The sequence below is a fragment of the Cicer arietinum genome, chromosome 1 (genome assembly GCF_000331145.2).
Source record: "Cicer arietinum cultivar CDC Frontier isolate Library 1 chromosome 1, Cicar.CDCFrontier_v2.0, whole genome shotgun sequence".
NCBI classification, from domain to species: Eukaryota; Viridiplantae; Streptophyta; class Magnoliopsida; order Fabales; family Fabaceae; genus Cicer; species Cicer arietinum.
This window is the reverse complement of record NC_021160.2, coordinates 10,686,169-10,696,756: the sequence shown is the minus strand read 5'-3', so window position 1 is coordinate 10,696,756 and position 10,588 is coordinate 10,686,169. Positions and strand designations below refer to the sequence as shown.

The 10,588-nt window shown below is 33.0% G+C and overlaps 1 protein-coding gene across 2 annotated transcripts; it reads left to right on the top strand.

Moving 5' to 3' along the window:
• The first annotated feature begins 3,800 nt into the window (after nucleotides 1-3,800).
• LOC101509449 (allantoate deiminase 2) lies at nucleotides 3,801-8,863 on the top strand. 2 transcript variants are annotated; one of them, XM_004487850.4, is made up of 12 exons: nucleotides 3,801-3,980; nucleotides 4,735-4,826; nucleotides 5,498-5,601; nucleotides 5,674-5,758; nucleotides 5,962-6,078; nucleotides 6,333-6,442; nucleotides 6,523-6,628; nucleotides 6,733-6,819; nucleotides 7,184-7,426; nucleotides 7,516-7,641; nucleotides 8,189-8,350; nucleotides 8,450-8,863. In XM_004487850.4, exons 1-12 carry the CDS (start codon nucleotides 3,911-3,913, stop codon nucleotides 8,567-8,569), a joined length of 1,422 nt encoding a protein of 473 aa, XP_004487907.1. In that variant the 5' UTR covers nucleotides 3,801-3,910; the 3' UTR covers nucleotides 8,570-8,863. The 2 variants fall into 2 exon arrangements, with proteins under 2 accessions (XP_004487907.1, XP_004487909.1); XM_004487852.4 differs by having other exon boundaries at nucleotides 3,840-3,980; nucleotides 4,782-4,826.
• Nucleotides 8,864-10,588: the final 1,725 nt, after the last annotated feature.

Sequence of the window (10,588 nt, the reverse complement as noted above, 5' to 3'; positions counted from 1 at the left end):
ATAGATAAAATTAATTTAAAATTTAAGTAATTAAATATAAAAAAGTGGTATGATATTAAATGATTTGATGTTGATATCATACCCAACAAAAATCTGGGATATCATAGTGTTTACGAGAATAATTAAAATTGGAGTGGACCAATTGGTTGAATCGGGATTGGGGTCTTTTTCTAGTCCAATTGAACACCAAAACCGCATTGCAATAAGACCAATTGAAGAACCTGAAAACCAGACAAAAACCAACTATTGAGTAAGTTATAGGGGTTGGATTGGATTTTTCTCCATTCTATTTTTGTATTAAAAAATTAATATATATATATAATAAAATAAAAAATCCTTCAACAATTTGGGTGAAATGAGCTCCTCACACTTAAAGGCTTCAACTAACTCAGAAAATGCCAATGTGATTTAATTTAAGTATCAATGCAATACACACTTTGAGAAGCATATGGTTGATATTATTTGTGCCCAAGTGTTTGGGTGGAGAAAACGTAATCTATCTATAGGGGTCTTCTTGTTCTCATTAATGTTGTATTGTCTCTATTGTCATAATCTATCTATAGGGTGAATGTGCATGATATCAAGTCAATCATTTAGGTATCATTTCTAAAATTGAATCTCTTTTTAAATCTCTTTATGGGGTGAGACTGAGGAAGCGAGGAAGATTCACTAGGTTAAATGAGATATGGCGTGTCAGAGTTGAGAGAAATGTGAGTTAGGAGTGCACAATTTAAAATCCTTTAATTTAGCTATGTTAGATAAATTATGTTGGTGGGGGAGGAATGCGAATGAGGGTTTCTGATTTAATGTGTGGTGGTTCTTATAGGAATTCAATGTGGTGGTAGATTATATTTTCTATGTTAGAGGGGCGAGAAATAAGGATTACAATAGATGGTTTGTGGATACTGTTAGAAAAGTTGTGGGGAATGGAGATGAAACATTGTTTTGGGAGGACCTATGGGTAGAGGGAGGTATATTGCATGATATATTTAGAAGACTGTATCATTTGACATCTGTTAAAAATATTATGGTGGCAAATATGTGTGATGAGGATGATGGGGTGGTGCAGGGAATTGTTTGAGTGGGAAAATCAGTTGGTGAGAAATGTGTTTTGTTGTTGGATAATGTAGTTTTTCAGGGGAATACTATTGACATGTGGAAGTGTAACTATTGGCACTTACGTTGTGATGGAGGTGTGCAACTTTTTATCAAGATCAACACACATCGAGGTGTATCCACTATATTCTTTTGTGTGGAATAAATGGATTTACAAAAGACAGTTTGCTTAGAAGGAGCAAATCATATTGATTCAAAGTTTTGTGTGGTGGGTTGTGTTGTGTGTTACATAAAGATGTTCAAGCTCATGCAGTTCATGTTTTCGGTCTTGATCATAGTGGACGAGGCATCCAAACTAAAATTGACGTCATTTGGTTGACTTGGGTGGTACATGTAGAAATCTCGTAATTGGTTTATTTTTAATCACGATAAGTGTAATATTTTTTTAGTAGTTGAGAGTTTGCAATTGATTTCTTGGATGTGGTTTAGAGCTAATGATATTAGTTTTGTATATAATTTTCATTCTTAGTGTTCTCACCTTCGAATGTGTTTGAGATGTAGTACTTTATAGATAGTGTTTTTGTCTAGATGTGGTGAGATGTTGTTTGGATTGTGTAATTTGTATAACAAACTCTTGTATTTTTAATTCTTTGTCCTCCTTGTACTAAGAATATTTTTTTAATATATTGTTTTATGTTTAAAAAAAGAATATAATATTTATTATATTTACAATTTCACAAATGTTAAAAATGGTTTACTAAATATGGTTATGAAACTTTTTATTTTACAGTAATATAATCATGAACCCTAACATTACTATTCTCAAATCTTTCAATTGATTTATCACACATCATCTCCAAGCGAAGCTAGTAGGACTTGATATGGGTGGTGGTTGAGAAGGAGCAAGTGAAAAGGGTGAATTAAAAATATAGTTAAATTGGTTGGTGATAATAACATCCTTGAGAGCTGGGTGAGAGAAATGAAGGTTGGTGATGATGAGCTTGAATGATTGCATATAGTGTGTGTTTTTGACAATGGAGATCACCAGCTTGAAGAATTTGAGAATTGTATTTTAGGATTCATGTTCCATATTTTGTTAATATTTCTAAATATTAAATAATTTATTTAATTAGTAAAACATTTATAGATTAATAGTAATGATATTGAATTAAGAGGATGATGTAACCTCCTTTTTATCCATTGTTTTTTTATGGAATAAATTTAGGATCAAAGGATGGTGTATGAAATAAAGGTAGAAAATACATTATAGTTCATTGATCACTTAGAAAATGGCACTAGGAGGGATTAAGCCCACAACATGGCAATCCAATGTTTGTCTTTTCCCTATTAGCTCAAACCATCGTAATTCATTTTCATCTAATTCAACAATGCAACTTCAACGTTACATCATTAACGAGAGTTATACACTATAAAAATTGAGACCAAACTCGGTTTTAGAAATAAGAAGACTTAAAGCTAATTTAAGCAAAATAGAAATATCAAAAGTACATTCAACCCAAAAAGTATTGTAATAACTAAAAACATATTCAATAATTCTTTAAAAGAAATTATTTTGTAGTCATTTTCCTTTTCTTATATATTTTACTATTGAAATACAACAACAACAAAATAAAAAAGTTTCTTTTTAAAGTGTGAAGTTATAAATATTATGTTATTTTGTTTGTTTATTATTAACATGCGTAGTAACCTATTGAAATACTGCAACAAAAAAATAAAGAAGTTATAAATATAGCAAGTTTTTTTCTTCTGTGGGATTCGAGCCCGATATCTGGAGGATAAATACTGCTTCCAACTATTTCCACTGGGTGGTTAGGGGGGTGAGAAGATCATGAGGTAGCACCGCCGATAACAGTAATGGTCCGCTGAGGGATAAATATCAGTTTTTGTCTTCCGTGGGATTCGAGCTCAGTACTTGGGGGATGAGTACCGCCTCCACAGAGTCCCATTACCAATTGAGCCACCACATATGAAAATTTAAACCTTTCCACTTTAAAAAAATAATATTAGTAATATTTTTTTAAAAAAGTCAAAATAACTATTCAGTACCATAGTTACTAAATATAAGAGTTTGATCTTTTGTAGCTTGTATCTTTGGAGAGATGAAAATGTAGATTTTCTTTGTAGAAGGGGATTTACTTATACACACTCTAATGATCAAATAAGAATTTGTCAGAATATGAGATAAATATTAAAATTTGTGTGTACATTTATGACCTAGGGATGTTGATTTATATAGGGTTTCATCTTAGGGTTTATGGAACCTTCTTGTGATGACCATCATGAATCAATAAAAGGCCGTTGTGGTACCTTCTTATGCAAGACATGTGTCAATTTTCTTTTGTAATAGGTAATCGTCATCTAGTGGTTATGATTATGACAAGATTTACAAGTAGTCGCGAATTGGAAGTATAAGAGATCCTAAAAATTATGAAGAAAAAAAATCCTAACCTAAAACTATTTAAAATATCTCTGATTTCTTAAAATGAAATACAAAATGACTAAAAATTCATGTATTTGGTGTCATGACTAATGTCTTGTTCCAATGACATCCTATGTTAATGGTAAATAAAAAAGCTGGAATTATGATGTTAAAGGAAAAAGGTGAACTCCATGCAGAGTTCCAAAGAGAAAAGCAAATAGCACAGCACCACTAGTTAGTGGGTCCCACCCATTTCAACATTTGCTCGTGCATGTCACGAGTCTCGTTGCATAACATCAGCCGCCACCTCCACCACAAATCTCTTCCTTACTATATTTCCTCATTCTTCCATTCGGTTCTCTTCCATTGAGATTGGAACAAGAACTACTGATTCTTATTCCTCTCTCTCTCTCTATGACTTCCACTTTCGTTGTCTTATTCTTCTATCTCCTCTCAACTCCTTCATTTGCTTCTTTGTTTTCTGGTAATTCCCTTTTTCTGATTCTTTTCTTTTTTCTTACTAACATCATCAAAAAGTAATAAAAAATAAGAAGATGCAAATAACATAATATTATTATTTCTTTTGATTCTTTGATGGATTCCAAAGATTCCCTTTTAAGGATTCGGTTTCTTTTTCATTATGTTAGCAAAAGAATCTCTTTTTTTTTCACTCTCTGAGCCACATGAGAAAAATGTAAAGGGTCATTTTTTATTTTTATTTTTATTTTTATGAAATGTTCTTGTGGGCCCTTGTTTTTCTTCCTTTGACACTTGATCAAACATGGGAGATTCTGTTGAAACATCATTAACAAATAAATAAATAATTTGTGGTTTTTTTGTTTATTGTGTTTACTTGAGACTGTTTGTTGAATGGGTCAATTCATAACACTTGTTAGCAAGATTTTAAATTGTGGTGATACGCTACAAACCTTTTTATTGCAGAAAAAATGCGGTTCATGCTATCTAAATTGTGACTGTGATGTTGTTGCAAAAATTTCAAAATCTGCAATATTGTGACTACAATTGAGGTTGCAGACGCAATTTAAAACCATGCCTTGTTAGTACTTCAGTGTAAAATGTTTGTGTTGGAAATGATGATTAAATATTTAATACTATTTTGACTTGGAAATCTGAGTTTGAATTCTATTTGGAATTTGTAAGCCAGATACAGATGCACAAATTAGCTTTTTTTTAGTTTTTGTTGATGGATGTGCTAAATGCTTACTTGAAATTATTAGGAATTGAAACTGGAGATTTAGAAAAAAGGGGTGATTTGTTTCCGCAGATTCTAAGAGATGAGGCTCTGGCAAGACTTCTTGAGCTTGGAATGGTACCTGACTTCATTAACTCAACTTTACTTTGATCATGATTTTTCATCAATATTTCTACTCTGGTTAAAATGGTCTAGATGAATTTGTTACATGTTTGCAATTGCAACAAGATAATGCTTGGAAAGTTACTGATCCTCACAAGGATAATGCTTCACTAATTAATTACCTAATTCCTCTATCATTTTGAAGTTTTTCTTCAATGATAATATATATATTATTTTGGTCATACTCCTCCGGTTTCGAGGAGGCCATGGTAATCTGGAGTTCAGTTGAGAGGTAAGTAAAATCTGACCAATGATTGCTTCAATCATGGTTTAATCTTAGACACTCCGAATCATTCTATTTTATTGAAGCTTATTAACTACTTGAGCTGAATCACTTGGTTTGTTCAATGTTAATATGCAACACTGCAATCCAAATAATAAAAGGCTCTTTTTCTTCACTCTTTATGTTCTCGATTACCTACAGTAATTAGAGTCTGTTCCTATCATTTTGAAGTTTTTCTTCACTCTTTTTGTTAATGTTGATATGCAACACTCTGCATAAAAGTCTAAATGTACCATAAAAATGTGAATGTTGTATGTTATTTATTACCTACACATCCAATGGCTGGTGTACTATAAAATTGTTTGTTCTATGAGATTAATGTTTCTGTTGGATGAATGAACAGGTTAGTGATGCTAATGACTATCTAGAGAGGACATTTTTAAGTCCTGCATCGATGAGGGCAATTCATCTTACTCAAAAATGGATGGAGGATGCTGGTTTGAGAACGTTAGCTTTCTAACGTCTTTAACTCTTAAATAGTTTCTGTTATAGTTTGGCTGATGAAAATGTTATTTCCAGCTGGGTGGACCAAATGGGAAATGTACATGGTAGAGTTGATGGCGTAAATGCAAATACCGAAGCTTTATTGGTTGGATCTCACTTGGTGAGGCATATATAATATATCATCAATTTACTTTATAAATGAAACTGAACCCTTTCCTAATAATTTATTGTAAGAAGGGACCAAGTTACTCTAATAGTAACTTTCAGCAAAGTTACTCCGTTTAATAACTTATTAAAAACATTGAATTTCATCATTATTGAGGACTCATATAACTGACTCTGATGGATGCTTATTTTGGTTAGGACACTGTTGTTGATGCTGGTAAATTTGATGGATCACTAGGAATAGTGTCTGCAATATCGGCTTTAAAGGTTATGCATGTCCATGGAAAGCTGCAAAAGCTAAGGCGCCCTGTTGAGGTTATCGAGTCAAGTTACTGACTGATATATAGTTTTCAATATTTTTAATAATATGGATTATGGTCTGATGTCAAATAAACTATTACAAGAAAAATGTTCGATCAAAATTGGTAGTTACTTTTAGAGTTTCCTTTATATTATGGTATAGGTAATGTGCACTAATAAAAAAGTTCAAAGAGAATGTGCAAGGAAATGTTCAGAACTATGTCACTGTTTTATTGGTGTCATCTTATTCATGTAATCTAATCTTGCAGGTGATTGCATTTTGTGAGGAAGAGGGTGTGAGATTTCAAACTACTTTCTTAGGCAGTGGTGCTATAGCTGGTATTTTACCTGCTACAACATTGGAGATATCAGATAAAAGGTATCAACTTAAAAAATTTCTGGTTATGGCTATTGTAAAATTTCATATAAGCAACATATTTATTTATAGACCTCTTTCAGGAATGTAACGATAAAAGAGGTTCTTAAAGAGAACTCAATAGAAGCTACGGAGGAAAGTTTCTTGCAGCTCAAATATGATGCAAAATCTGTTTGGGGTTATGTTGAGGTATAACAAGCGTTTGTCTTATTGATTTATTGTTCTGTTTTGGCTCAATAATTTCACCAACATAGCTAATGATAATTTACTAACATGTTTTTTTTGTGCTGCAGCTTCACATTGAGCAGGGTCCTGTGCTAGAACAAGTTGGTTTCCCACTTGGTGTGGTTAAAGGCATAGCTGGACAGACACGGTTGAAGGTAAACAATGGAATTGTTGTGATATGCCTTAACCTATGTAGCATTGACATTTCAGATCGCGTGTCCGTTGTTTGACAAGTTTCGTGTCCAACACTGATATAAGTAGTTACATTCAATTACTTCCACTTTTTCAAGTTATTATTGGTGTTGATGTGTCAGCATTGTGTCCTTTGTACGTGTTTGTGTCAGTGCTTCGTAGTGCACTTAGTTTCTTGAATCAACTGTGTATGTATAATTGTCTACTATCATTTTAAGAGCCCAATACTTTCATATTGTTTTATGAAAAAATAACACATATATATACATGCATATATATATAAATATATATATGTACATAGTGGCTTACAACAAAACAACTGTGCAGGTTACGGTTAGAGGCTCGCAAGGTCATGCCGGAACCGTTCCAATGTCAATGCGCCAAGATCCCATGGTGGCTGCTGCTGAACAAATTGTACTTATTGAAAGCCTCTGCAAACATCCTGAAGAATACCTTTCTTATGATGGTCATTGCAGCGATTCGTCAATAAAATCACTCTCAAGTTCACTTGTTTGCACGGTTGGTGAAATATCAACATGGCCAAGTGCTAGTAATGTCATTCCCGGACAGGCAAGCAATGATTTTCCAAACATGTTGTTGACCTGTTTTTTGTTTTCTTAATATGGAACCCGTGATGATGATGTGATGATATTTTGCAGGTTACATATACCGTGGATATACGAGCAATTGATGATCTTGGACGTGAGGCTGTTATCTATGATTTATCAAATCGAATTTATCAGATATGTGACAAACGCTCAGTTTCCTGCCTTATTGAACACAAGGTATTGTCTGGTTATGGCAGGCCCAACATATTCTTAAGCTTGAAACTAACTTTGAGGTGATGCTTTTATACATGAGAGGGAGTAACAGAAATCATTAGTCATACAAAAATAAATGTGGCTTTTGTTCAAGCAAAGATCGAACTCTAATCTACAAGGAAAAAGAAGACACTACTTACTGCGCTGTGCTAAGCCCGCTAATTATAAAATAGTAATCGTAAATAGGTTTTTTGTTGGTGGGCCTAAAGTAAGGGCTTGACCTGCCTTATGTTTGGGTCTACCTAGTGTCTTGTTTTGGTTTTTTGAGTTTGTTTTTTAAATGAGAAAAGGGGACATACACTGTTAGTGTAAACTAATTTTACATTAAAGTCCAAGAAAAATAAAGCATTTTGCAGTTATTTTTAAATTGCGATTACAAAATGGGTTTACATGGCAATATCATGAGTTTTCAGTGGATGTCCATGAAAAACTATTTTTCACCGACAATGCATCTTCATGAAACTCTTTTTGAATTGTATATTAACCAATGATTTTTCTGTGTTCACCTCAGCATGATGCAGGTGCTGTGATTTGTGATCCTGAACTAAGTTCACAGCTGAAGTCTGCAGCTTATTCTGCACTCAAGAAAATGGAAGGTGACATTCAGGATGAAGTGCCAACATTAATGAGTGGAGCAGGACATGATGCCATGGCAATGTCTCGCTTAACAAAGGTTTCTAATCTTTTTCATCCTTTTTTTTTTTGTATTAGCTTTATTTCGAGTCTTAAAATTTACGCCGTAGAATATGACAATGAATGAGGATTTGAACAGGTGGGAATGTTGTTCGTGCGATGTCGCGGAGGCATAAGTCACTCTCCACAAGAGGACGTGCTAGACGACGATGTTTGGGCGGCCGGTTTAGCATTCTTATCATTTCTGGAAAATCTATAGTACATGTGGAAACTAAATATGTAGATAAGCATTTGTAGCATGTAATTATAGGTTAATTTATTGAGTTTATTGATAATTCAAAAAAAAAAAAAAAGAACTCTTTTAGTTTTATGTGTCTCCTTATAGTTGTTTTCTTGAATTACCCTCCTATCAAGAGGAGGTCACCAAATTTGTAACAAATGAAGTTACAAATTTTTGGTGACAATAAAGTCTTCCCTGATGATACATTGAGTGGTGGAAGTTTCAAATGTAGTTGCTAAATTGAAGAAGGAATAAGAAGGCAAATTATTCATACTTGCATTTGTCAAAAGTTACTAGTAGCTTCTTATGAGAGATTTGATTGTAAGTTTTACTTGGTTTGTTGCTTTCTCTTTTACAACATGAATAAATAATATGGAAGTAGTGATTACCCAATCTAAGAGAAAAGTCATATTGAGCCACAACACATCAAAGCAATTCCTTCAATTTTTTATTTCAATGGTGAATTTTATAAAAACTCAAAATGGTCCTACAATTCATCTTACATATTTATAATTCAAGTTGTTGGACTATTGCTTATGGAAGAACTTGTTTTTTACTATGGCAAACTCCAATGGTGAAGAACTGAAAAAGTATATTGTTAAACTTATAAACCATTGAAGAACCTCTCATGGAGAAGGTTAAGATAATGCAGGATGTTAATATTGTAGGGTAAATCCACAAATTTCCTTATGAAGTGAATATTCTATGCATATGAATGATAGGAAGGAGCCTCCATGATGAAATCTAATGCATATTTTGAATCTGATTCAATCAAATTGCTGTTGTATTCCATATCATGAGAAATATGTAAGCCTTTGGAGATAGTTCTGCATACAAGTTAATTAGTAACCTAGCCTAATAAATTATCATCATAAAGTATGGAGAAAAATGCACATAATTTAATGTTCATGTAAAAAATATAAAATATAAAATACAAAATACAGAAAAATAAAAATTTCACATCTACTGAATTACGCTAATTTTGAATTTGTCATCACAAAAATATCATTCATTATCTTGTGTTTTTAATGATTTCTTTTTGTGTGAACCTAATAGAAGCAACTCCATTTGAAGATACCAAGTTGTAGAAAATATTCAAAATGAAAATCTAAAGAAATTTTATCATCTCAAAGGCATTTCAATTTTGCTCACATCCAAATGAAACTGCATGTCAAACTTAACACTTGAAATGTAAAAGATTTGTCACGACCCAAAAATTTAATGTCGTGGCCGGCGCACAAGCTATACTCCTAGCCTGGCAAGCCTATCAATTAACTTAACAATTAAACAACTAAATCGCTTTTTAACCGTTTAAAAATATATATATGCTTTTTCTCGAAATTTCGACAGAGTATCCTCTGTAACTTCAACATTCCCAAATTTTGTAAAATCGCTGTTCAGCTTTCAATCCAGTCATAATTCAAATAACATAACCAAATTGCTTAATACACTTCTCAAAAAAACTAAATAGACTTTCTAGACTCCAAAATAGCTGCAATTACATAGACTCAACAAATGTTACAAAATGGTCCTCGATCAAAGAGGCCTACCAAAAAAGAAGTTTGTTGAGACTTGAATCAAATAATAGATTCCTACTCAGCTGCTTGCGAATCTGAAAAATAATAAGCAACATAAAGGGGTAAGTCACAAAGACTTAGTGAGGAGACAACAACCACCATCAATTAGAAGGGAAACACAAAAGGCACGAATAACTGTTTAATCGCTTGACAAAGATATTAAAAATCCAGTGAATAACGAAACGAAATCAAAATGAACAACCTTAAAATCATTATAAAAATCAAACAAATAACAATACAAATTTTTAGAACCAAGAGGCGGCTTTATCTCATTGATAGCCCTCTCCTCCTAAGGGTGGTCTTTCCCTTAGGGGCAGCTCCATCTAACGAATGACCCTCTCCCCTTAATTCCGCAACGCATCAGCACGCATCAATTAGGGAGCTTACATCTCGTTGATAGCCCTCTCCTCCTACGGATGAC

Excerpts from the sequence above, each read along its gene's own strand:
- LOC101509449 (XM_004487850.4), top strand. The coding sequence starts at position 3,911 with ATGACTTCCACTTTCGTTGTCTTATTCTTCTATCTCCTCTCAACTCCT. Across the intron at positions 5,759-5,961 it reads TATTGGTTGGATCTCACTTG|GACACTGTTGTTGATGCTGG; the intron begins GTGAGGCATATA and ends TATTTTGGTTAG. Across the intron at positions 6,629-6,732 it reads CTGTTTGGGGTTATGTTGAG|CTTCACATTGAGCAGGGTCC; the intron begins GTATAACAAGCG and ends TTTGTGCTGCAG.